The sequence below is a fragment of the Strix aluco genome, chromosome 1 (assembly GCF_031877795.1).
Source record: "Strix aluco isolate bStrAlu1 chromosome 1, bStrAlu1.hap1, whole genome shotgun sequence".
Taxonomy (NCBI): Eukaryota; Metazoa; Chordata; class Aves; order Strigiformes; family Strigidae; genus Strix; species Strix aluco.
The window spans coordinates 161,185,545-161,213,362 of record NC_133931.1 but is presented as its reverse complement, the minus strand read 5'-3'; the positions used below and the strand labels follow the sequence as shown (position 1 = coordinate 161,213,362).

Below are 27,818 nucleotides of genomic sequence, written 5' to 3'. Positions count from 1 at the left end.
TCTCAAAATTTTGTTTCTCAAATCAGGACCCCAAAGGAAAAGCTCAAGTTCAAGGCCCTTGGTTCTACAACCCATAATCTATTTGAAAGGGTACATGGTCCTTTTTTGCTTCTCCCCTCCATTCCAAAACCACAACATCATTTGGTTTGAAATACAGAAACGTAATTCTTGCCTCCAAGAAATGTAACACAGAATACTGGCCATCAAATCTGTTCCTGAAGGGCTAGGGCCTGGTCATCCTGAGTAATTCTTCCTGGCTACTCATCATCTGCCTTCAATTCCATGTCAAAAATGCACAAGAATATCTCTTTGCATAGCACAGGGCTCTTTTCTCTGTCACAAGTACAAGTATGAATCACCTTGATTAGTATTTGTATTGGAAATACTCAGAAGCACTAACCAGTTTGGGCAAAAAGGATCAGTTTTGCAAAGTTTATTGCAACTGAAGTGCATTTTGGTCACGAAGAGCCCGTCAAGAGAGCAGAAAACAAAAGCGAGTTATTTAGCTGAAGACCACCAGACTTCCACCTTTATAAGGCTACTTTTTTGCTCCCTTTTGCCTAAGTCACTCTACAGATCAACAAAACAACAACAAAAAACCCCAGTAACTGATGCACTACTGTAGACTTAGTCTTCTAGAGACGCCAGGCTATTTAATGATATAATAGAAGCAATTAACATGCAAGATTCTTAAATCCACAAACTTGATAAAGGAAGTCCCTCTCTGAACAGGGTTTGTCAGCTACTTAGCTGCAACATTTCAAATTGAGGCCTGGCGACAGCATTTGACTTCCAGGACAAGCATTGCCGTCTTATCACAAGTCCCTGTGCTTGGTATGAAAGCACAGCCACCAAAACATACTCCAGATTTTCTTATTGCTTCTTCTAAAAGCAGACTATAAAGAATGAAAGAAAAGCATCAAATGCCACATCACCTTAAACATAAAAAGAGGTCAGAAAGGAGACTGCTAAACAGAACATGGTCCTATCCCTCTTATCTCCTGCAAAACGTTTTGTGCTGGGGAAAGCATGGCATGGACAAAGAAGGGGCGGGAGGGGGAATAAAAAAAAAAAAAAAAGTAGTCTCTGCAGTGTTAAGTCAACCTCCTACCACAGTGCAAAGAAAAAGCAACTGCAATTGCTGCTACATTCAGCAATGCTGTAAGAGATTTACAGTTTGCATTTCAGGTAGCAGCATGAGTAATTATTCCATAAACCAAGCCTGCTTTTCATCAGCCCACCCAGAGACCGACCAGGGAATCTGCCAAGGAGGGCTGTCAAAAGCAAGAATCAATTTGCATAAGTTTAATTAAATGGCATACTTTCAAATGTCATGCAAATCAGAAGCACACAACACAAGAGAGATAGCAAACCTAGTTAAGGATGGAGAAGAGCAAACAGTAGGCTTGTTGTAGCTCAGCGGTTGTACTTATGCCCTAGAAGGGGCCTGGGATCTTTGCTCTGACACTGGGTCCTCAAGCGCTGTATCTTAATAATGGAGTAATTTATGGAAGACTTTCTTTGGCAAGACACATGAACCCACGCTTTTGAAAAGCAACATAATTCTTAAAACTCTTGCTGAGTCGATGAAGATTCAAAGAATTTAGGTCAATGTTCTCACACCCAGGGCTCTGATATCAAATTGTTTAAATACATGGCCCTTTTCCAAGAAAGCCTGAAGTCTAGTAACTACTAGCACCCTGAGAAGTAACTTTACCCACTTACTTCCTCTTTACAAACAAATCTATGTGAGTATTTTGAGATTTTTAGGTGCCTAGCCTAGCATTCTGGTTTGAAAACCTGGATCTAGAAAGACGTAAAATGCCTTACAGTCCAACATGCAGGCCTGCATACAGGTGTCTCTAAAAACAGAGCTCTATATGAACATAGAACGACTCACCTTATAAGCTTGCATGAGCATGTGGATGACTCCAGGGGCACCATGGCACCAGTGAACCAGTCTGTCAGTCTCATTGCTCAGCGACGATGGGTAATTCCCAGATCTGAATTTTTTATGACGCACATAGTCAATGCTTGGCTTCACCAGCTCTGTCAGGGTCTCCTGGTCCACATTTGCAATTGGCTAAAGAAAACATTAAAAAAACCACCACCAAAACCATAGACAGAGGTAGTAACAAATTGGGTATCAACGCTTAATTCTACGACTATTTTGAAGTATCCTACATATGTGTCCTTGATCCAAATACTCTGAATCACGTCATACAGATTTAATTAATGTCTGCTTACAATACCCTCGTGAAGAGCATTTTTACAGCTACTGTAGAGACAAAGAAACTGGGGCACCAAGTTGTTACCTGTCTTACTGGAGGTGACACAGAAAGACTATGGAAGAATTCAGAACAGAATATGGATTTCAAGGCTCCCAGGCCTCTCTTTATACCTTAAAATGGAGAGAACACTTACAGGAGAAAGATGGTTTTATAGCTACGTTGCTCACAGTAAACAAAACACAAAGGGTTACGCATTTTGTTTTAAAAATAACTAACGTAGACAAACCTGTCCTATTTCCTAATAAATGAAGAAGAGCGTATGTAGTGGCATACCTGGCACAGGTTTATGAAGGTTAAAGTTCTCCATCATAAAACTCCCTGGAGCTATGGGCTATAAATCTGCATTTCCAATTTCAGAAGCAACAGCTACTCCTCCAGGTAGCTAAACATCTTTGTACTACAGACCCATCTTTAGACTGCTCTTCTGAATTTTCATTCTCATTTCTTCTATTTAGTTTACATCCTTGTCAGAAGGAGAATATATCCATCAACCTGAATGCTCTTTGTAAGTGAAGGTTTAGAAGCTGAGTATCTGTAGGGTCCGCAGTTGTCCTTTGTTGGCATTCCCTCCTCTACCAGCCCATTTTACAGTATTTGCATAACAGAGCTCTCTATTTTTACACAGCCTACCCGATTTCTGGAATTCTTGCAAGCTGTGGGAATAACTGCAAAAAATGGAGGTTACAGGAGCCTAATAACTGAGCTTATTTTTTTAAATAACTTGTCTTTGTTGCTGACTCGATGTCATACAATTTCACCATTTCCCAGCAGCTCCAGCACATCTGCATTCAATAGGTGAGCACACTGCTACAACTGACAGTCTTACAGCCAAATGAAAGACGACTTTCAATAGCTGTATTTTCAGTAACCTAAAAAACCCAAAAGCCTCTATTTCACCTCAGCCAGGAAAGCTTTGTCAGACTTCTACCTACCAGGTCCCTCAAGCAAACTCCACCTCTGCACTTTTCTGAGTGGAACAGAAATCTTCAGGCTGCTAATACGAAGTACACCTGAATACAGATTTACCTGAATACAGCTTATCACGAAGAACACCCTGGAGCTGATCATCCCTCACTCAGATGCTGACCTATGGGGCAGGGAGGCTCTGGGGAAAGCTTTTTTTTGGGGCTCTGATTTCATGCTGCACCCCTGCAGCAGAAGACAAAGCGGAAGGGCACCAGCAATAAATGCCTTCAGTCTCGAGCTGCACAAGGCAAGCCCAGCCCATCTGTCCTTGGGAGGTAAATCAAAGAAGAGCAGAGCTCTTTACAAACCTCCTCACTTTGTGCCTCTGAGATCCGAGTACAAGTGAGCTCTTTGCTCAAGCTGCTGAGGTTCCCAGCACCAACTTCCAACAGCAATCCCTTGCTAGCACTTCAGAATTCCCCCTCTACCTCCTGGATGAGTTATTTAACACTGCTGAGCTCTTACTCTTCCAGTAGCCTTCTGTAAATACATCCAGCGGTACATGTTTCCTCATAATGGTGTTGTACTGAAATGAAGATCAGTGACCTTCACATCTTAGGTGCTATGTTGGGCAACCAACCACTCAACAAACCATCTTCTGAATTCTTTGCTGAAAATACAGAAAAATTCTCCTCATTTGGCGTGGGAGGGATGGGGAAAGGATGGACTTCGATATGCCATCTTCTTCTGCAGGGGATGACTCAACCCTGCATGACTCACAATATTTAACGTACAGTGAAAAGACAGTAATCTAATGCTGCATAAACAATGACTTTGTGGCAATTCTTAAAAGCAGTAATTATACATAAAGGAAAAGATAGTTACGATTTTAACATGTAGACAGAATAGCTTCTGCTTAAACCAAAAAGCGCTGTGCAATTATTTCTGCTATCAGCCTTGAATAGTAAATGAAGGATGGAGCCTTTAAAGAGGCTTCTTTACAGGACCGGATGTTTCTCCGAAAATCTAGCAGGGAAAGAAAAATGGAAGCCAGAAAGATGAGGGAGCCAGAATGGGGTGGACAACTTTGCTGAAGAAAGCAGGAAGTGAAGATAAGGGCACAGTAAATCAGAGCTGCCTGAGGCCCCAGTGAGATGGTCACTGCAGAAAATGGTTGTAGTGAGGTTAAGACATGCCCCCAGGGTAGCAGAGCAGTAGCCACTTCCACAGCAAAGTCAGCAGCTTTAGCCTGAGCTACTGGTGGAAGTGGTGTGAGCCAATCTGAAACAGATGGGGAGAAGTCACAGCATCTTTTGCAAATGAGGAACAGCTGAGCAGTGGCAACACCAAATACCAGCTCAGTCACTTTTGCAGTGAACATTTGTACGCAGTTTCAGGGCTTTGAGGATGTACAATCCTTCCACTTGCCTGAAGGAAAGCCATTCTGCATGAGCTGGTAAGAAAATTAACATTTACAAAGATGCACAGACTGGCAGAGCCCTTAAAAACCAGAAAAAGATAAAATACAAATTTTGCAGCTCTATGGCCATCTTCTGTAATGAATCTTAAGGCTCTTTTTCCAGATTCTACAACAGAAATAAGACATACAGGTCTGTTTTGAAAAACATCATAATCCTTTTGGAGAATCTCAGGGCAGTGGGGAATGGATTTAAGGGTGGGAAAGAGGAGGTATGCAAAAGAGAGGAATCTCACTCAGGACAACAGAAAGAAGAGAGCAGGGGTCATAATGCACTAAGAAACATCAGATGTTTGGGGGAGAGATAGAAGGCATAATGAAGAGAAGGAACATCTAAAGAATAAATGCATACTGAAGACTAACGTGTCTTTTAAGGATAGTCTTCCAAAAGCTTTAAGACAGTGGAAAAAAAAGTCACTGGAGAAGAGAGGAAGGGCATAGAGGGCAGTACAGGAGGCACCAGCAGTGCACTCATTTAAAAATAGCAAAAAATTGAAGAGTGAAGGATGGTAAGTGAATAATTAACTGGTCTAACTGTAGGCACCAGAAGAAGCAAGTATGAGGATGAGGGAAAGCACCTCACTGCCTCTACTGATGATAGAAAACTTCAGCTCCTGGAACGCCAGTGCTCTGAACCACAACTCAAGGGTTAATTCACTCTAGTGCGAGGATACCCAAGTCTCAGTTTTTGTCTGCTACCAGGGCATCTCTGCACAGTTCTGTGCCGCAGAGTCTAACTCCAATTTTTGAGACCCTGCCCCGGCACAGCACTGCACATTCATGAAAGCTGAAGGTAGGATCTTCTGATGCAAAACAAGAAATCACTGGTGTTTCAACTCAGCCCACAGAAGACACTCTTACCTGCATAAGCATGTAATAGATCCCAGCCACACCGTGGGCTGCTCCAACGTATTGCTTCCTGTGCCACTGGTACAAGAGAGGGCAACGCTCTGTTTTCCGCTCCTCCTTCGAAAAATTTTTCCCCGATTCAATAATAGCATCTATTACCTAAGAAAGAGAACACACCCCTTCCGTCTGTCTCGCTTGCTTTGATTCAGAGGGTTTTGTTTTGTCATGACTAAAACCACAGTAAAGAATAAGCCACAGTAAACAGTGAGGGGGCAGTAATATTGAATTCATTTGGATTTCAGAGTTGAGGTAGAAATGGAATTTTTCCTACATGATGAAATCACTTATATTTCTAGGAGCAGAAATTTAATATATAAATATTTCTAATCACTTTCTCCAGGCCTGCCTTCTCTGCTTCTGGTATCTGCAGAATAGTCATCTATCTTCCCCACACTGAATTCTCCTTCTTTTCACTTAAACACTTCCACACTTCTGTCTTAAGGTTTTTTATAACAATTTCTCATCCTTAAATGCTCCAAAACTAGTTACATATTAGATCGATTTCCATGGCAGGCCCTGGACCCACCCGCACTGGCCTGTCTCAGTCCCAGCTGGGCAGCAGGGAAAGGGGGAAGAGATTGGAGGGATGGATAAGACTGAGTTTCCAGTTCTAGGTCCCTTCTCCTCTCCAGCATCTCTCTCTTAATCCCTTGAATTATGCAAAGGAGTGATTCCAGTTCAACCTCACTGATGCTGTGGCACTAGAGGGAGAAAAGTATCTTACCTCTTTGATAACTGACTGTGGGACAGTGTCAGGACCAATTTCAGTATTCAGGTACAGCAAGGCGTACAGGTAACCTGCTCTGCCATAAAGCAGCTCATCTGGAAGTTCAGCATCTGCACTTATAACTGTCCTTTGGAGCTGTAACAGCCTGCATCAGACAAGGAAGGTGGGGAGAGAGAGCATCTTCTCTAGAGACCATACTGGGCTACGTATTGTACAAGCCATCAATCAAACCAGAAGCAGAAGGAGCGCCGAAGCCCCACCGCTTCCCTTCAGCCATCCCCAGTTCAGCTGGCTGCCAGGTTTACTCACAGGAGCTCTGTCCCTGCCACCCCTCACAGACAGGCAACTCTGAGCCGGAGCCAGGCGAGCATTAGTGCAACTATCAGGTTTTCGTGCAGACAGAAATGTTGTATGGATGCAGGGCGGGGGCTGGAGGAGGCTGGAGAGCTACTCCAACAAATAGGGAAACATCCTGGAGCCTCTGGGAATTTCACCTAAGTGAGGACCCTTAACTGTAGATGTGTAAGAGGGAAAAACCAAGACCCAATACCACCATACAGCACTCCCCCTCCCTGGATAACATGTTGTCTCAAATGTTTAGCAGCTCGATTTTGAAAAGCAGACTGCTATTACGCGCACATGTTGCCTTTAGCAATTAAAAAACCACCATGGGTTGGCCATCGCAACTCTCATTTGCTCCAAAGAGACTCCCTGCTATTACTACACCAGTCTGCATCAGCACCGAGGTGGAGCAAAGATCTGTTTTCCTGCCCACTCCCTCCCTGTCTCTTCCTATCTTTTGTGATTAAATTGGCCATTAGATGAAATCGTGGAGATGATGACATTTTAAACTGGGGGAGGGGGCAAGACCATCTGGATTAAGACTAAATTCAATTCCCAGATCCCCCCAGCCACAATTACTTGACAGAAATGTTAGCATTAACATCACGATGGAGCAAAAACACTGACCCCAATCGCTTGTTTATGCTGTCACTGCTTATTAATACCAGGGAAAAGCCACTCACAAAAGCAAGTTTTATATTATCGTTCCTTTCTTGGAACTATGGTTTGGATTTAGAATTAAATTATTTTCTTTTAAACTGTCCACTATTAAGTTTTCTTATTCAAATCCTACAGCTGGACAGCTCAAGGTAAAAAGTTAAAAGTGCAGTCATAGACTGCATTTGGATATCTATAACATACCATTCAGCTGGTATCATGAATATATTTGTAAACAAAATAGGAAGGAAAGAAACAAATAGTCAAACTAACCTCCTCTTCAGTCCGCCTCCTAGAAATTACTTTGCAAGGAGAGGCGAGACTAAAAGATTTATTGCTAATCTCATTTTGCTATACTCATGCTTCATGCCTTCCAAGCACCACCACTGTCCTAGCTGCATCCAAAATGACATGCCCAAGTCATGGGTAAAGGCAAAAAAACCCCAAACCTACCACACATTTCAAAACTGAAATATTCATTCAGCAACAGCAGCAAAGTTTAATCACACCAGGATTCTAGATTAGAAAGAGACCAATTATATTCCCAAATTTAAAGCAGAAAGGAATAAGGCTAGTCCTCAAATTCTGGCAGGCTAAGGTATGCTGCTGGACCACTAGCGGGTGGATTGCTGGTGCCGAATGCGAACCCCGCAGGGCTCCAGTGCTTCCAGCCCTCACTGGGACAGCAATCAGCTCCATACCAGCAAAGGGACAGTCAGTTCTCCAAGGAAACTCTACATCCAGATGGGATTTCTCAAGACATTTGTTACCTTTAGATTACTTTGAAAAGGGGCTTGAATTTTTTCAGGCTACCCTTCATATGCTCTGACCTAATTAAAGCCCTTGTCTTTGACGGTTCAGCAAATACCTCCTCTTTCTTTTATTAATTCTTTGTTACAGATCAATCCGATGTACCATGTTTCTGTCTGGATATTTCCAGATCCCTGCAGTGTACATGTTTTGTAATGAAACTACAATTAAGACCCACTCTTTACAGGAAGCATCACATACTGCACAAGCACTACATATTGCTGATGACAAGCGTGCGGCTTTTGTTAAATGTCACTTCAATGTGACAAAATCAAAACGTGCATGCACTACAGATATGCCCAGGACATCCTGTCTTTACAGCGATAGAGGACTCAAGATAACCCACTAAATACAAATCAAGCATAAGCCAGCTCTAATAAAGATAAAGCCTATTTTGTATTCTTCTACTGAAAATGTATCAGGGGAGAAAGTGTCTCCATTTTTTTAATCCTGTCCTCCAAAACTCCACTTGATAATGTTACTGAACCAGTGCTCTCTACAAATGAAAGGCATGACTTTTTCCACCATCAACCACTTACTTGGCAACACATTCTTTAGATTCACTGTTGTTTTTCAGCTTGTGATAAACCACTGCACCCACTGCCAGTGGCCCAGCATCACCACAGAGGAAAGTAACTCTTCTGCCATTCAGATTGCGAAGGATTCTCTTCACATAATCAAGAGATCGCTGCAAATGGCTCTGGTTTTTTGTGACACGGTACAGTTGCAGATATAAAAGGGCAATACCTGGAACAACCACATGATAGAGATAGTTTCACTTATTTTTCCCTTGAAGTATAGCATACTACCCTCTTTAGAGACTCTGAACCAGTAACTCAAATGCGAACGGGTATTTGGGCAATTATAACACGTCAGCCAAAGGCCCTAGCCTATGCAATGGCAAGGCATCAGGCCATCTATTTTGATTACATTTCAATTTGGATTGTGACAAAAATAAATAAATAAATAAATAAATAAAATCAGACTGAAGCCCAACGGTAGACTCACAATTTGCAGAGAACAAAGAAAATTCATGACATCGGCACCACAGCTTGGTGAAGAAATCACTGAAGATTCAAAAGCTTGGGCTAACAAGCATTTATATGATCAAGTACATCGACTGTACAGTACTCACCTATTATATGCAAGAAGTGACTTATTTTTCGTTTGATTTGTAAAAGGATCTTTTTGTGATTTTTTGGATTCAGCTTGCCAAGTTCTTTATAACCCTTAAATGTATTTCACAAGATTATGAGCTTTGACAAATTAATCTGGTTTGTAAAAGCCAGAAAGCAAACATGTCCTCAGAGAATGCTGGAAGGCAATATAAAGCTTCACTCCATTAAACTCATCAGGTAGTTGTACATTAAAACCAAACCAAACCAAACCTTAAAAATAGCAACAGTGTAGACTGAAGAAAGTGAAACAAATCCATGTAAGTGGATGTTTATTGGCCAATTGCAAGCATACCTGTGCAGAAGCAAAACATTCACCTCCAGATGGTACTGGAAATCAAACTCATTTCTGAACAGGGAGGGCAGTCTCCTGAGTCACAGCTAAAGCCAAGTACACACAAGGCCCACTTGGCTCCACAGAGAGGCCACCTGAGGAGTACAACAACAGCACCACAAGAGCGCTGGTACATCCTCAGATGTTCTCCGGACTGGCTTTGAACAGGCCTTTCTAGATGAGTCCACGAGGAGAGCTGCAGAGCTTGGTTAGCCTAATTCAGTGGCATGGGAACTTGTGGGCTATTTACTGGGATTTCTGTAACCTTTTTTATGTTGCAACAAATGTGCAGATATCTGGGCTTGATCAAAGGATGATCAGAAAAGTAGCCATGAGGTCCAGTTCATCCAGTCCTTCCTTGTGCAATACCCTTGAAATGGCTCCTTCAAGATGTCTGGCACATACAAAGAGTACTTGTATAAGCAAGATGGACTCTAACATGAGTCCTGCGACTGTTACGTGCCACCAGTACGTGCTCCAAGATTTTTAAGATGTTTCACAAAGTACAAGCCAATGCTCAGGACTGTACTGCCAGTAGGATTTGTCTAGACTTGATACAAAACAAGCAGGGCAGTTGTTTTCAGCATTGCTTTTACCTTCTGATTTGCACACTAGCAAAATGCTGCAAGGAGCAAGTATCTGCACTATTTTAAAAGCCAGATCATTTAAATATTTTTATTCAAGGTCATTTCCATAGGAGCCTTGAAAGAAGTTTACAACTTGGAATAGACACTGCTGGCAATCCTTCTACAGAACGGAAAAACCCCACTCTCATTAGACTGAGTTACTTGTTCATATATCTTCTCATTTCAGCTAATGATGGCTGTGTTACTTTTAGCTTATGACTCATTTTAAGCAAGCTCTGGTTTATCAGCCGTAACTTCAGCTGTCAGTCATAGTGTCAGAATGCAGCTCTCCCCCCACCTCTGGAGATCTTCTGCACTCACTTAGCAGCCACTCACTTCAGACCTTGAAACACATCTACCATTTAAGTCTGAGTTGTCTAAAACTTCCCCACCCATCCACCCACAGCACCATCTGTACTGAAACATCAAGAAGAAAGCAAAGAAATTTTACCCTTTCACTGCCATAATTAAGCCTGAACATGGGCAAAACCTGGAGAGTTTTTCCAAGCTGCTCCCCCTCACCACACAAAGATAAAAGAACCAATCTCCTCAGGGCACATTTCAAACATGCTGTGCTAGAAGCGTAAGCGTGAGCTAGACAGAGCAGGAATAGAATACGCCATTGTAATAGCAAACTGGCACTTAAGAGGTCTAGACGGAAAAGCATTTTGGCAGCCTGAAGAGCAGTGGCCGCATCAGACTTGACAACTGCAGGCTCTGCCTAAAGGATGAGAAAGGCTCATTCACATCTGGACAGCATCAGTGATGCGATGCTAAATGAACGACTGTGCCTAGCAATAACCAGTGCTTGCACATGCCTGTTTATCTTCATGAACTTCACAACCTTGCAACCCCACCTCCATATTCCTCCCTCCTCAGACGCTCATTTTACCATTTTTGTACAGACAGAACAAGAACAGTCAAACTATCCATATTCCAGATTTTAAGGCTCCAAGCTCCTGGGCACAGAACACCTCTCCCCAGCCTACCTCCCCCCAAGGATGAGAAGATGTTGTTACCATTAGACAACTGCTAACTAATAGTCAGTCGAACAGAAGAAGGTGAAAACAACTCGTTTTAAGAAAACCTTAAAGAAACAAGAGGTAAGCTGAAAAAGCAGATGTAGAAAATTCACTCCTTCTGCAAGACAGACATCTCCATATACAAAAGCCAATTATCTCTCTGAAGTCAAGGGAAGTCATTCCAGACAGTAGTGACCAAGGGTCCAGAGTTAAAAGAAACCACCTCACACAAATGCCTGTATCAGAGTATTTCTGCTGCTCCTATGAGAATATCAGAACCTCCTCCTGTGAGTAAACTCAATTACATTATTTGACAAAAACCACTCAAATTCTAGCTTTCTCACCAGTCCAACCAGTATAAGCAGAGCAATCATGTGGATCTGCTGTCTTCAGCCCTTCCTCCATTTGTTGCAGAAGGTCCTTGATTTTTGCCTGGATCCGTTTTGAGAACCGAGCACTGACCTGAAAACAGGAGACAGGAGAAAGGGAGTGAGTCAGAAAAAGAAAAAATCCAAGAACGCAAACTGTCTGCTCCACTTTCTTGTTTGGGAAAAAAAAAACCAAAAGAGCAACAACAACAAAAACACCAAACAAAAAATAACCAGGGAATAAATACTACATGCAGCAATCAGCAGTGTCACGCTGGTTCACCTTAAGTGTGTCCCATGTAACGCATTCTGATTACATATTAGAGTAAGTTACTAGTATCTACATTAGACAAAAATTATCTGGGGAGGCTTTCAAGTCACATGAGGAGTAGCTATGGACACTGTGACAGTATGTAATTATATGCTGCCTCTTATCTCAGGCTCTTAATACAGTAAGCAAAGCTTCTCTGAGCTGAGTAGAAGGTGAACAGAAGCAAACAGAAGACAACCACCCACTGCCACTCCACGGGCAAGTACTCCACTCACTCCACTCAAGGGTCCTGGTACCAAGACCACATTATGGATGAACACAGCAGAGTGAACCTACAAGCCCCATGTTATAGCTGCTTGCTCTCATCACAAGGTCCCTGCACACCCTTCCTGGGACTGTGGAGCAGGAAATAGCTAAAGGAAAATAAATGCTAATATTTGAGACAATCAAGTCAAAGACAAGCCATCTTTAATGATGTGCTCAATCACATCATCAATGATGCATTCACATTTTCTTCTTAAATCCAAGACTTTTTTTGATGTCTCAGTTTGTGATCACCACATGGAGGTCACCTAAATGCCCTTCCTCCTGCTCCTTGCTCTCTCCTCTCCCCAAAACACTATTTGGACTGACATGCTTTATCATGAGAGGAAGTTGTTAAATGCAGTAATGTATTAAAAGAACAACTACCTAAAAGAAAGAGCCAGACACAAAGAGGATGAGTAAAAGTAGCTCAGTAGCTTCAGCTCATGCATGAAGGTGAAGAAACAAATCTTTGATTTTACATGTTGCTTGCTTTTACTTTTGACCAAGAAAAGTTTACATAGACGCTATATATGAAATATAAGAGGATACTTCACTCTTGCCAACATTTCTCTCTCATTAAGCACACTGTATGGGAAGATACATTACTGATTACTCGCTTAAGCCTATGTAAAGCAGAAATAGTCAATTAACTAGAATATTGCCCCATTAACTTCCATGAGAAAGAGTATTCATGAAGTCCCTTCACAGGACTATTCCACATTTGAGTGGGAACATCAGGAACAACAATCAAAAATGTGGTTTTTTAAGTTTTTTAATTAAAGAGTATCAGTTATTAATCAGCTTTTCCTATTAACACATTTATTAAAAACTATTTTATACATTTAAATAGAACTTCAGGGCCAGGTCTACTACAGAACTAGAGAAGAAGAAACATAAAAACTCTTCCCTTCCTGGCTTATAGGAAAAGCTTTATTATTATCAGATAATCACATCATTCTGACAAAATAGTGATGTACACAAACTTTGTTCCACCCAAAAGTATTTCCTGAATATGTTTTCCATCATCTACAGGAAGCCCCAGGCATACATCACTTGCCACCCCTATCTTAGTTATCCAGGAATAGCCAGAAGAGAAACCCTCTAGGCACATGGAAGCCAGAAGAGTTTCCCCACCTCCCAAACCAAGAGCCACAATGCAGTGGTCATCAGAAAAATGGCACTACACAATCTGGGAACTTGTCAGCTTACGCTGACAGTAAGCTACTGTTTTCTGAACAGTACTTGGTCTCCTTCCACCTCTTGATTCCCCAGCCTGCTCCCAGATAGCAGCTGGAATGAATCAGATCAGTGAAGGCTTAGTTTGATATTAAACATATCTGTATTTATGATCTTTTTTTTTTTACTGGAGAAGGAGAAATTAGCTCATTAGGAAGTTAAGTTCTTGTCTGATTATGACATATCCCAAAAGGGAAGGGTTCAGATCATTGATGGGTCCTGGATGCCACCATGCAACTAATTACTCAAAGTACAGGACACTTTGTACTCTTGTTCAGAACAGAACTTCACATAAAGATCAGTGAATTCAAACATCCATTCAACAGATTCAGAAATCAGAAAAATAATAGGAATTACATGAGTCCTCTGACATACCAAAAGTCCCCAGGGTCAATGGTTCAAATCCATTTTATGATGGTGAGGTAGGAAAGGAGAAGGAAATTGTGCTTTTGTATCTCACGTTGCACACATACCACTCTGGGAAGGAGCTACAGCCCCCTTAACCTTCTCCAGTAAACTCTAGAAATAGCAACCACACACAGTAAGCATCTGATGTCTATTACTCTTTGGCCTTAACATGACATTAAGCATCTTTCTGTTAGGAAACTGTACCATGCACATACAACATCCCCCCCACCATTTTGACTAGTTCAGTGAAGTCTCAACACAAAGCAAAACCTTTCCCAAGGGCAGGACTTCCCCTTCAAAAGACAGCAATGCCAGTGCTAAGGCATATGGTCAAACAGCATGAGGATATCCACGCGGATGATTCAGGCATAGAGCTCGGCTTATCTGACAAGAGTGAACTAAGGTTTCAGGCTCCCGGTTTATTTACCTACTGCACATCACAAGCAGGATGGTTATCTCTTTGTTCTGACAATACACCTGCTGTTACCAAATCAGGATTTTTTTTTATCAAACACCAGATCAAATTTCTTAGAGGCAGGAGGGGAGTACTAGGACACATCAGGACACCTGGGTTCTGCTTTGAAACCTTGGTCCCATACAAATAATTTAGCTCAGGTTGGCATCTCTCTCTCTAAAATGGGAATTGTATCTTACCTCTCTTGATTCAGTGTTTGGAAAAGCACAGATGAAAGGATTTAAAAATTATTATTATTATCATTATTTATCAGCCCAAACAAAGCTTCTCCCAAATTTATACCAGTGTGAGTGGCAACAATTTTCCCCAGCTACCTACTCTTCCACCACTACTTTTTTTTTTTGGTTGCTCTGAAGCTTTAACAACTGAGCACTGTCACTGTTCATTTGGTAAGATTCTACTATAAGCTTATAAAAGATGCTTACATGCACTAGAATAAATTAATTACATAAAGAAATGAATGTTGAAAGGTGGCTTTAGAAGATTTATAAACCTCCTTCAATGAATCTTATGGCAGCATTACAGCTCAATTCGTGTTGAGTGCAGATTGATTTTCACATGAGAAGCATATTCATTTCATGAGGATGATTCCAGCTGGCATTCAGCCTTTTCTGCAGGTGACTCTTGCTACTCCTGTAGGGACAAACAAAAAACGGGAGGCCTGACCTCTGATATCCAGTACCGCATTTACTCCTGGTTCACAACAGCCTGGCTGATAACAGGAGCTGAAGAGTACCTTTAACTAGAAAAGGCTCTCTCCAGGAATTCAACTGCTGCATTACTCCTCTGCTGCTGCAGGAAGAGCAACCACTATCATCCCAAACGCCGCTCAAGTTTTACATCAGCAAAACACAAAATATGAGAGCTCATTCCCCGTTACACCCAACAGAACCCCGCACCATATTATGGTAACAAGAAAGGCTCATTATCAGCATGAAACAAAAGTAGAGCAGAAAAATACTAATATGTTGGTTTTGCAAATTAATTGTTTTGTGATTTATTTGAATCATATCACTTTTTCCATTGCAGTGAGGCGGTATGCAAAGCTACATCCCAATCCAAAGCCTTTTAAAGCTAACAAAAATGTAGAGTGTAAGTGTATATATAATTATCACTCCCCTCTGGCACTAACGACATGGTGTCCGAATTATGCTGTCCTTGTCAGCAACACCTGCTTCCCCTATCTGCCTTCTTTCATTTCTGGGGTTCCTAAAAAGACTTTAAATCATCTTCTTTTGTAAACCCAGCCCTAAAGCTACACACACCATTACAAAAAATACACCACGATGCAAATAAAACTCTCCTAAAAGAAACACAGATTTCACTTGCAGTTGATATTACAGCAACGTACCGATTCTTACTGACCTACCTCTGCATTACAGCCATATTCAGCTTTACAGCCGTGCACCAAGGGCAGATGAGGCAACAAGCAGATGCTATGTATGTTTTATATCATGATTTCTGGTAGGTAAGAGAAGCCTGTAACTTAAAACTCTTGCATGCATATTTGGACCAGGTATCATAGTGCTTACATAAGTCTGACAATGCATCCATGAGGCCTCATGGTACTCCTTTTGTGGTTAGAAGTAATACTCTGGTTTGACAGACACATGGTGAGTTATCTTATTTGCCTTTGTCAAAGACATTTAGATACCGAGGTGTTTTTCAAAACCACCTCTCAGTATTTATTTGCATCATGACACACCTATGCCAAGTAACTTGGCAGGGCAATGGAGACCTGAGCTCAGCTTCTTCACAAGTTTCCAACCTACCAGTCTTTCTTCCTACCACCAGCCCCCAGAACAACTGTCTTGCTATTAACCCTATTTTGCTATTGATCCTATTTTACTTCATCAGCTTCTGGGGAACTGATGCTAGTTTTGCTAGGGTGCAAAACTAGACTGAAGAAGGAAGCGATTGATTCTGCAGAAGCAGCCTGGAGATGGCCTAAACGCACAGTGCTAACTACTGAACAAACTACACTTTTATTTCACCTCATCTCAGTTTGAATCCGGTTAAGAAGAGATATTTCAGACAAAGGTAACTTTATTGTTGGTGATGTGTAGAATGGGAGACCTAACATGGTGCTGGGTTTTCTTTCAGCCAAAGTGTGTTTTGCAGAGAAGAAAATACAGCTCAAGTTGGCACTGCAGCAAGGACTCATTTAAAAACCAAACTTGCATAGAAGACTGCACGAGGGACATGACAGACGCTGGTAAGGGAGAACGGGGTGGGGGCCGACTCACAGCTCTACTGAAACGAGAAATCCTGGCCGTACTGAAATCATTGGGAACTTTGCCACTGACTGTAAAGAAGCCAGGTTTCACACCCGTGCATTGGAGCACGGGTTTACTGAAGCAGGATGAGGTCTCACGCTCACCTCCACAGAGCTCCTGCAAGAGCAGACCAGAAGGAAAGGCAGTAGGATCCCACATGCAGAATCTAGCAAGGTCAGCTGGGAAGCAATGTGCCATTTTCTACAGAAAAACAAGTTTTACTTTGTTTTTACCTAAATCAAAAGTCTGTTACAGCTCCAAGAGCAACTTTTTTTTCTTCTTTGAAAATAGCAGATACTAAGAAACCTCATCACCCAGCCTCTGGAACAGTTTAACACAGTGCTCTGCTACTACTCAGGTCCTTCCAGATACAAATGCCACTTCTGCAAAACCACATACTCAATACATGATTTGAAACACTGCTGTCTGTAGAACACATTGCACTGGTTTTCAGTGATCTGGCACCTAATGCCGTACATGTGATAGTGGGGAAAAAAAAGAAAAAAAGAAAAAGGAAAAAAAGGAGACTGGAGGGAAAGAGAGAGAAAAATCAATAGCTGTAGGCAAACTACTACACTGCTACAGATGCCAACTTCAGAATAGGCTTTAAATGCAGGCATCACCCTAAGTCAGAGGAGATGACCGTGTGAAAAACAGAATTAAAAGGCAATCCATTCAAGCTACAGAAAGAATTGTTTGAAGCATGTAAGAAATAATGAGACTGCCTCTAATGCATCTGTGTGTAAACGAAGCTATTTGTCTCAGTGGTGATTAGGCTGCAAAAAAACAAAGCCTAAAGATTTAGATCATCATAAAGAGCCATCAAAAAGCTTCAAATTATTGGTAACAAAAATAAACATGATTAACAGACACCGAGGAACATCATCCTGTATTTTGGGAAAGGAAGGCCGATAAGGCAAAAGAGCAATGCTGAAAATCACTGGTCCTCCTGGTAACCTAACACCAGCATGCCACTTCTTGAAAACTAAGAAAATAGAGGTCTGTTGTGAGTGTGATTTAAAGTCACTCACTACACAGAGGTCTTTGCCCCAGCTGGGGCATTTTGAGGCGGTCCAGAAGTTGTAAAAAAAAGCTAAAACCTCTACCAATACTGTCTAAATTATTTTGATGCACAGCGGCTATATTCCACATATTGAACTTGACAGCATATCAGTGTTGCACAGTTAGACCCCTATATAATTTAATTCCACCGGAAAATGAGTACCTGTTATTGCACTTGCCCACACAACTAGTCAGAGTGACAACTCGCTAACACACAGGTCTGCAAGATGAAACTAGAAACCAGTGAAGAGTGCGTGGATGTGAGACAATTTAATCAGAATTTGGGTTTTGAGTTAAAAAAAAAAAATCTTCATTCAGAACTGGTTTGACTAAAACCAAATAGGCTTAACCATGTGGTTAAAGTGTTGTCCTGAATAAAAGGAGAGGCTTTCAATACAAAAGCATCAGAAAAGCGCTAAGTGGCATTTGATGCTGATCTGTGCTGTAGGAAACAAGCAGCAGTTCTTCCTCTCAGGCTGGGTACACCAACTGCCATGAGTTAGTAATGGACAATGAAGTACAAGAAACGGATTCTCAGACCCAATTTTGACCAAGACTCATAAAAAGCAAACCAACCTTTCCTTCAACAGAATCATGATTTGCAGTACTCAGGATCCTCTATTAAAATAACACACACCTGAGATGGGGTGCCACGAAATGGCCAAAAAAGTGCCAATCTCAAGAAACGCAGCTACACCATCCCACACCTCCAGAAAAAAAAAAAAGTGGGGAAAAAATATGTACTGGCTCTGGGGGTTCAATTTTGCCTCCAGTGCAATGAGTGGTATGATTCCCACTGGTCTAAGTGGTTGCAGAATCAGTCGCGGAACAGAGAGAACTTGTTGCTCTCAGTGAGACAATTAAAATGATCAGTCAGACAACCTGACAAATATAAAAAATACCACAGGGAGGGGAATGAAGAGTGAGGCAATGACAAAAAAATGTTATATATGTTTTTTTAAATTTATTTTGAAGGAGGAGAAAGAATGAAAGGCCACATAAAGGAATTATCAGGAGATTTAGAAAGCACCAGATAACTAAACACAGCTGCATCACCCAAAAGATAATCTAAGTAATTATTCTGTATGCCCATTAAGTGATAATCTTTGCCAATAAGCATAATTTGCTTTAAAACAGGTTCCCTGTAAGAAGCCCCCTACAAAGCCTAATTAAGTACACTGAATACTTGTCAGAACACACTGCCTTTTACTAATATTCTTAAAACATTACGCCAAGTCAGAAAAAAACTTATCAAGAAAGAATTGGCTTGAAAAAGAAGTTACTGTTTGGGCATCCTAGTGACCTATCCATAAAGTTTGAATCCAATTTTGGTGTGGTCAAAAGACTACCCTGTGATTCCACGACAGATCCGGACAATCTTAAATTGAGGGCTGAGTTGTGTTAATGTCTTGATGCCAAGGATGCTTTTCTTGCGCACACACAAAACCCACATCAGGTTGCCTAGGCACGGTGTTGCTTCCACCTTCCCCTGGACGGGCAGGTAGTATCAGCCTGCCTTTAGTTCGCAAGTCACTGGCCCGTAGATGGTGTGAAGGTGGCTCCCAAATCACACCCAGCTTTGCTACCGATGCAGCCACAGCGGTGGCTCTGAGGACGGTGGCAATCTGGGTTGGTATTGGTGGGTCACCCACAGAGCCGGGTGCTTGAACAAGCCATCATCACTCCTTCCCAGTAAGCTCTCCTCCCCCTTCCCTTTCCCAGGAAATCCATTACAGCTTCGTAGCTCTCTACCACACGAATGTTTGAAAAACACTTTCTGAGCCAGGACAACTGGCTGCCCCCGCTTTATGCAAGCCTCTGCAGACCTGCCCATTCTCGGTCCCACAGCTAACTGGCAACGCAACGCCAACAGGTCTGGACATTAACTGGAAATTAATTATAGGTTGCCTCTGCTGCAGTTCAGGTGGGAAAGCAAAGCACGGTACTGCTCAGAGAAGTTAGTCGTTGGTTCCCAACCTGCACAGGCCCATAGCCTGATACCGCCACATTTAATAATAGATGAGCTTATAACTAGAATTGCCTACAATTCAGGGGAAACTATCAGATCTTCTTTTCAAATATTAACACCTTCCCCAATAAACAATTACAGTGAATTAAAAATTAAATGAAACTTAACAGAAAAACTGATTTTCCCATGAACCAGGGAGTATGTTCTTAAGTCTACTGCTGCCTATTAATTTCTCTTCCTCCCTGACCATTTACATTTCCATTTCGAAAACTTCTGGAACACTTTGAGATAACATCTGTAGGTACTTCTTTAGGCTAAGGTATCACTATGGGATCCACATCAAAAGGCTACAGGATGTATATTTAATTGAAAGATTTGTCATTTTTTAAACAAAGACATTTAAAATGATGTTTCTTATTAATCTAGAATTAATGCTGTCTGATGAATTATTACCTTCAGCTTTCTCAGACAAGTTACAGAAGCAATTCAAGTCCACGACACTTTCACAGTGAAGAAATCTAGTTAAGAAAAGGTGAATTTCAACTACATGAGCAGAGCCCACCTAGACAACTGCAGCATTTACTGTGACTATTTTTGAGACGGCAAATCAGCAGCCCCAAACTTTTGTTTTTCTTTTCTCCTGCTCCCATACCTTCTAGCATCCTGAACTGTACCTTACACATACAAACACGCGCTTCCATATACAGCACTTCATCCCAACTGTCTCACATTTCGGACAATGACTTGAAGAGCTTCTTGTCCTTTCGTCAGCCGGATGAATTTTAGATGGCAATCCTGGCAGCTTATGAAATCAAATAGAGGGATTAATAATGCATTGCCTTCCATGACAACGGCAGAGCCCCGCACACCTCTAGCTGTCATTATGTGAGTCACTCTGTTCACTGCTCCATGCAGCAGCAGATGGAAGGAAGAAATTATGCAGTGCACTGAGGGCTTCTGAAAGCTGCTCTCATTTTTAGGAAACTTGTGCTACTGCGTACAGTGGTTTACAGAACAGACTTCCTAACCTATGTAAAGTCCTTTTGTCGTCACCAGGGCTTTACGCAGGCAAAGACATTTCTCTGACTGGACTGAGGCATGTAAAATGCAAACCGCCCCCCCCCCCCCCCCCCAACCACAAACATCAACAACAAAAGCACCCCAGAATAGTCCTCATGAAGTCTCAGAAAAGTCAGGATAGTACTAGGATTGACAATATGCAAATCATGCATGTAAATACATAAATATACTCATAGCTATGTTCTAGCTCAAAAATATGTAGGACAATTCCTCAGATTTTGCAGATGCAGAAACAAAAGAAAATGTACACTCACAGCTGCCTTCTCCTATAAAATGCACAGAGTTGAAAAAAATTCAAAGGCCACTGAAAGTTGCTGTAGTTACCTCACTTTAATGCGGTACAGAAGGTGATTGTTTTCCTGTGGGGCTTCATACTTTCCAACATAACAAGACCCAGACACCACATTTTATCAAATACACAGCTACTCAGGTCTCAAAGATATTTTCTGAACAAAGCTGCAGAGATAGCTGCCAACTGCCACACTGTAACAAGGAATGTCATCCACCACTGATGCTGGGAAAAAACACTGTAAAACAGCATAATCATCTACAGCAGAGCAGAACAGACATTCCTAATGTGAATACAGGACTAGAAATTCTTGACTAACTCATTTCAGCTCAGCCACAGAACAATGTCTCTGAATTTGGATTCCTTCAAGAATTAAATCTGAAGTAAATTAGTGTTGAACTATTCTGCAATACAGCTAGTATTCTCTAAAACAATATTTTAGTATTCAACCTAGATCAGCAGTAAATGAAGGCTTATTTTCTCTTTAAGAAGATGGCCATGAAGTGTGGGATCTAAAGCAGGTTCATAAGGATGACTGGCCTACAGAAGGCCTTAGAAGAAATTTCTTGGTATGTTTTTCACCAATTTAACAATATATAGCTATAGCTGTTCTGCCATCTCCTCTCTGCCTCCATACTTCAACTCATCATACTTGGATGTTTTTTATATACTGAACCAGATACAAAGAACAAAGGAATCAGTTCCTTTCACAAAGAAAAAAAAAAATCACTTCACTAGCACTGAGTATACTATCAGGGATTTTTGTAAAAGCAAAGCAGATTTCACTTCCAAACCTACCCTTGCTTTTTAACCCTTTTCAAGTGCCAAGTTCTGCTTCTGACAGCTGCAATTAGCAGTAAGACACCAATGCCCCAAAGTATTCCCTTTTGTGCACGCTGCTGAGCCACACACCAACTTCATAAAGCTCAGCTGCAACAACTCAGTGAAACCTTTCATCGCCTCGGACTGACGGCGAGCTGATGCTGTCCCGCTCATTCTCAGGATGCGCAGGAAGAACGCTTCTCTCACCACTGAGCATCACCATCCTCGTCCCACCCTATCAGTAAGTCAAAGCAATTCCTTATTGCCACAAGCAGAAAAACACAGGGCTGAGATTAAAGGCTCTCCTTTATTTACCCCAGCAGGCAGGCGAGTGAGTTAGGAAAGTTAGCTTCCCACCCAGCGCATCGGGGCTTCTAGCATCGTCACCAGGCAGTGTTTTTCATCCAAAAGATGACGAAGCAGCACAGTATTGAAAAGATGAGGCTGCTCAGGGGCTAAAATGACAGAAGGTCATTTTAATATGGTATTCCTTCTAATTCTGGTATTCCTTCTGCAGCTTAAGCCAGCTTGTGTGGTAACAGGCCAGAGCAACTTCTGTGCTTTAAAGCCTCAAACGCACACAGCTCCCCAACCAGCAGCGTGTGGTGTCGAGGAGGTAAGTGGAGCAGGAATATTGCAAACCTCATGCGACCAGCGCCACCGGACAGATCTTCTGCTGGCCCGAAGGGTCTGCCCGGGGCTCGCCGTGGTGCACCGAGCCCATGAATGTGCGTACGACAGCAAGGACATGCCTTGGAGAGCACAGTCCGGCATCACCTAAAGCCTGAGTGTCGCCGTCACCTGAGGAGAAACTCGTCTTTTCTAGATGCGCCCTCATCCTTTCCCCTCGAAACTCGGGCAACTTCCAAGCGCTGTGAAGAACCACCACAGTCACCGCACCGCGGGCAGCGCTACCCCCAGACCCGGCGCCGCGTTCATTCGCATTCGGGGGGGGGAAATAAAACACCCCAGGGCAGCCGCGGTCCCGACTCCACGCCGCGCCTTCCCTCGGCTTCCCCCGCCCGCCTCTCCCCTCAGCAGCCCCGGGGGCCGCTGCCTCCGCCCCGCCTCCGCCGCAGCGGCGCGGACAGGCCGCGGGCCGCCCCACCGGAGGCCGCGGCCGGGCTGCGGGGCCCCGCCGGGGGCCGCCCCGCGGCAGAGCCCGCCCCGGGGCAGAGCCCACGGCCGCGGGGAAGGAGGCAGCGCCCGGCGGCTGAGGCAGGGCCCGGGGGGCCGGGGCGCGGCGCCCGCCCGGCACTCACCTTCCCGTCGGCGCCGAAGGGGAGGGACTCCTCCGCCGGGAGCGGCGCCTTGTCCCGCTGGGCATCCGCCGCGCTGGGGGCGGCCGCGGCCCCGGCGGCGTGGGGCTGGTAGTCGGGGTAGGGGTTGGCGAAAGCCCGCTCCTCCATCTCCGCCTCGCCGCCCAGCTGCAGCTTCAGCCTCTTGGACATGCTCTCTCCCATCTCAGCCGGCCCCCGGCCCGCCTCCCCGCACGGCAGCCCGCCGGGGACACACACAGCACACTCCGCCCCGCACAGCGGCGGCCCCGCGAGCGCCGCGGCCCGGCAGCTGCCGGCGGCTACAGCCGCCGCCCGGCGGGCGCGGAGGCGGGGGCCCCGCGGCGGCCCCGCGGCGCCGGGGCAGGGGCTGGGACGGCGGCGAGGCGCGGCTCGCCGGCCCCGCGCGGAGGGGGCTGCGGTGGCAGCGCCCGCGGCCGCTGGCCCATCGGGGCCGCCTCAGGGCGGAGGCGCCGCCGGCCCCGAGCCGCCGAAGCCCGGCTGGGGAAGGAGGCGGAAGGGGAGCGGCGACGCTGGCGGCTCTGCCAGGCGTCCCCGTCAGCCGGCGCGGGGAGGCGGCGAGCGCGGCGGTGGCATCACACCCGCAGGGACAGAGGGCGGCCGGGGCCGCGGCCGGGCCCCCCCGCGGGGAGAGGCAGCCCGCCCGCCCGCGCAGGCTGGGCGGCACCGCTGCAGAGCCCGCCCGAGCAGCTCCTCATCGTCCCCCGCCGCCGGGGCCTCACTCCCGCGGGCTGCCGGCGGCCGCACGCCGGGCGGCGGAGCGGGGCTGCCGCCGGCTCCTCCCGCCCGTCCCCCCGCGGCGGAGACGAGCCGTGGCCCGGCGCATCTCAGAGCAGCGGCAGCAGCAGCAGGAGCGGGACGGACAGCCCCAGGAGCAGGCAGAACGCCACCAGCTCCTTCGCCCGGGTCATCCGCCGCCGCCGGGCCGCGCTCATCCGCCGGCAGCCCCCGGGCCCTGCGCGCCCACCCTCGGCCAGCCCCGGCGGGAGGGAGGGAGGGAGAGAGGCGGCGGCCGCGGCCCCAGCGCCCGCCCTGAGGGGAGGGAGGCGGCCCTCGGCTGCCGCCCGGCGGGGAGGGGGGAGGCGGCGGCGGCCGCCCCTCAGCCGGCGAGGGGAGGCAGTTCCCCGGGGAGGCGGTGGCCTGCATCCCTCCCCTCGGGTTACAGTGTCGCCTGCAGTGTGACCGCGCCGCTCTGCCGGCGGTGAGCCCCCTCCAAAAGCCGAAGCATGTTAAAAAAAAAAAAAACCAAACCACTGGCGGGGGCGGGCGGCGGCAGTTCGTCGTCCCCTGCCTGAGCCCCCGCTCCAGGCGCGGGGCCGGGCGGTGGGGAAGGGCCCGGTGATGGCGGCTGGGTGTGAGGGGGAATCGCAGCCCAACCCGGCCCGAGGGGAGCGGGGGCTCCATCCCGCACGGATCCAGCGTTTCTGTTTGGGATCCGCGCCTAGGGCGGGGCTGAACGCCGTGCCGACAGACCTTTAGCCCTTTATTTTATGGACGCCTCCATCTAACGCTCGGTGAAGAGCTCCAGGTGAAGGGGCACTGTGCAAGAATCAAGGATAAATCCTTCCTGTTCACAAATAAACGGTAGATGCTGTCGATATTGGAGCTGTCAGGAGTTTGGGGTTGTTTAGTCTGGAGAAGAGGAGGCTGAGGGGAGACCTCATCGCCCTCTACGACTCCCTGAAAGGAGGGTGCAGAGAGCTGGGGATGAGTCTCTTGAACCAAGTAACAAGCGATAGGGCAAGAGGGAATGGCCTCAAGTTGCGCCAGGGAAGGGTTAGACTGGATATTAGGAAATATTTCTTTCCAGAAGGGGTTGTTGGGCGTTGGAATGGGCTGCCCAGAGCAGGGGTGGAGTCCCCATCCCTGGAGGTGTTGAAGAGTCGGGTTGAGCCAGCGCTGAGGGATCTGGTGGAGTTGAGAACCGTCAGTGCTAGGTTAATGGTTGGACTGGATGATCTTCAAGGTCCCTTCCAACCTAGATGATTCTGTGATTCATGCTGCGTACTGAAACACCCCTGTGTAGAAACAGGCCGCAAAAAGCTTGCAATCCAGCCAAACACAGCGCACGGTATTGTATAAAAATACGGACACGCGAGACCTCATTATCCCATTAAATATTTACTCCCGACTATGCCATTGCTTTTTGTTAGTAATTGTAAGTCGGCCAGACTGTAAACTATTAATTCAAGTTCTGGACACCATGCAGTCTTATTGATCTTCATTTGTCTGTGCTGAGTAATTTTATTGCTATCAAAATACTTACTCAGTGTGTAAGATTAAATATAGGTGACGCCTCTCCCAGCATTGGCTTCAGTTCACGGTTGTTTGTAGCAATATACATATGAATAAATGGGATGTGTCCATTATCTTGTGGCAGGATATAAATTTTAGGTGATACTTTTTTCATTTTATTTATTTTAGAAATTGAGCTGATGACAAAGCAGAAATTCCAAACAGCTTGTCTGACAAGAGGTACCTCGCATTTGCTCTGGAAGTGAAAATAACCATCCACTCAAAAATTACATAATCATTGAAACAAAGAAATTGACTCAACAGTAAAGTTTTTTTACTGTTAAGCAGGTATTCTTTATTAGCAGCGCTGGGGTCGCCCTGGGGATCCACCACCATAAGGGCTCCCAAGAATTAGCAAGAGACATCAGTTTACATACACACAAATCACACATTCATTAGATTTCCCGGAAAGGGGTGTCTTATGATAATGACTTCCCGGAATTCATTTACATAGTCCGAGCATGCCTAGTGAAAATAGGGTGAGGGTCTTTGGTGGTCGAGGGAGAAGTAAGCGTTCGTCTTCACAGTGTTCATTAGTTGACCTTCTTTCCAGAGCATGTGCTGGGAAGTAAAGTCCAGGTGCCTCCTTCCTAAATCAGCAGAATCATCCTCCCTATAATAGGGTCTCTGTGTCTCTTTGTTTGAGTCCCCCTTAACTTAGTTTTCCCGTTCTAGGAGTTGTCCAAGTGTCCACTGAAGGCCTTGAGTCCGCTGTCGGTGATTTCCGTAGGGAGCCTAACGAGCGTTCCAATCTTACCTAAACAAAGGGACCTCAGGAAACAGTTGAGGAGTCAGGAGTCCTTGAGAAAGAAACGAAGCAAAGCACAAGCAAAGCTTTTGTACATCACATCACAGTTTAGTCTTAATAATTGTCAGAAATACATTTGTTTGAGCTCTTTCATTCTCTTTCATCATCTATAAAATATCCTGTTCTGGAATAATTTAAAAAAATCACTTTATGCATTATGTCCTCTTTAATGGGGAAGACTTTTGTGCTGTGTTGTGGAGCCTGAAAGGGTAAACGCAGAACTTTTTTTAAAAAATCCTTTGTCTCTGTGTAGACATTTTGCTATGCAAAGAACATAGTTTCATCTCAGATGGTTTCTCTCCCTCAGCAAAGACCAGCTACGTCAGTGCAAGTAGCATCCCCGTAACAAAGATCAGAATTAAGCCTTTGCGTGTGGCTTCCATTTTCTTACACCTTCTACTCTCTTCAGTCAAAATGGTGGGAATATAAAAGCAAGATCATACCAACTGGTACGTGCTCAAGGCCTACAGATGAGGAGTGCAGGTGCTCCCGGGGCGCCTTGCAAGAGCAGGTTCTTCTCTTCCTCTGGAGCGGTGGGCTGGGGAGTGGTGGGTTTGCATCTCTTGCCCATTGCCTCCTTGTGCTGTTCATGTATCTGCACACACTGCTGTGTTTAACACCCTGTTGTGCCCGTGGACCTGAGATTTCTGAGGCACTTCTCTCCATGTTCGCTGGTCTTCACATTTGTTGCAACGTGGTATGTTTAGTCTCAAGCACACAAGGCCTTCTTCTGTTCTTAGCAGGTGGGATATAGTTGAAAGGACTTTTAGGCTTTCCTTTTACTCCTTTACCTTTGATACACACAGAGCTCGCAAAGCCTGAATGGGTGTCGTGGATAAAGGAGGAGGAAGAAGGTTGGGCTGAGGGGGGTGACAACCTTAAGTTTATAGCAAGAATCAATTCGCATCTCTCATCTGTAGCAGTACAGAGCAGGAGGCCTTGCCTACTGAAATCATGATTTCATGGGCACTTTTATCCAGAATATGTCTAAATGCTACTGAAAGCAGTGAGACCTCATCCTTTCTTCCCACTCCAGCTATGCCCTCCTGTAACCTGCCTTCTGCAGTATTGGCAAACGTGCAGCCTGCAGCAAGCTGATCCAGCCTGTCCTTTTCCTTTCTGTGATGTAGCCGAAATCCAATGAATGTTTAACCAAGGCCTGATTCCTACTTAGATATCAGTTTCTTCAAGTAAATCATAAAAATTTATGTTTAACAGATCATTGGGCTACTTATTCTTTACACAGGAAGAATTCATAAACCCCTCTCTTTTACTTCTTCTGGCCTTCCCTCCAGTCCTCTTTACATCCTGCAGTGTCTGATACTGTGCTCCTGATGGGACTAATGTCAATTTTTAATACAGTAAAATAAATTATCTGTTACTATTTGGGACAGGACTAAATAATCAGAATCCATGCATAAACTATTAATGATGCTGTGTTTTCCTGTGTATTTTGCTGTTTGATTCCCAGTATGTGTAGTAAATTATCCTACCTAACAAGGAGGGAAAGAGCATAGTATATCACAGAGTCAACCCTCCCAGGGCTAGCACACAGCTGCCCTCACACTATACCCCACAA

At 44.7% G+C, this 27,818-nt stretch overlaps 1 protein-coding gene across 1 annotated transcript in view; it reads right to left on the bottom strand.

The window, feature by feature from the left end:
- LANCL2 (LanC like glutathione S-transferase 2) overlaps positions 1-23,428 on the bottom strand; it is a 32,589-nt gene extending 9,161 nt beyond the window's left edge. The window contains exons 1-6 of the mRNA XM_074842995.1: positions 23,101-23,428; positions 11,621-11,738; positions 8,659-8,866; positions 6,308-6,455; positions 5,536-5,682; positions 1,901-2,083 (exon numbers count right to left, since the gene is read on the bottom strand). Of these exons, the coding sequence (XP_074699096.1) occupies positions 1,901-2,083; positions 5,536-5,682; positions 6,308-6,455; positions 8,659-8,866; positions 11,621-11,738; positions 23,101-23,301 (1,005 nt within the window). The 5' untranslated portion in view covers positions 23,302-23,428. The remainder of the gene's footprint in view (positions 1-1,900; positions 2,084-5,535; positions 5,683-6,307; positions 6,456-8,658; positions 8,867-11,620; positions 11,739-23,100) is intronic.
- Between the last annotated feature and the right edge of the window lie 4,390 nt (positions 23,429-27,818).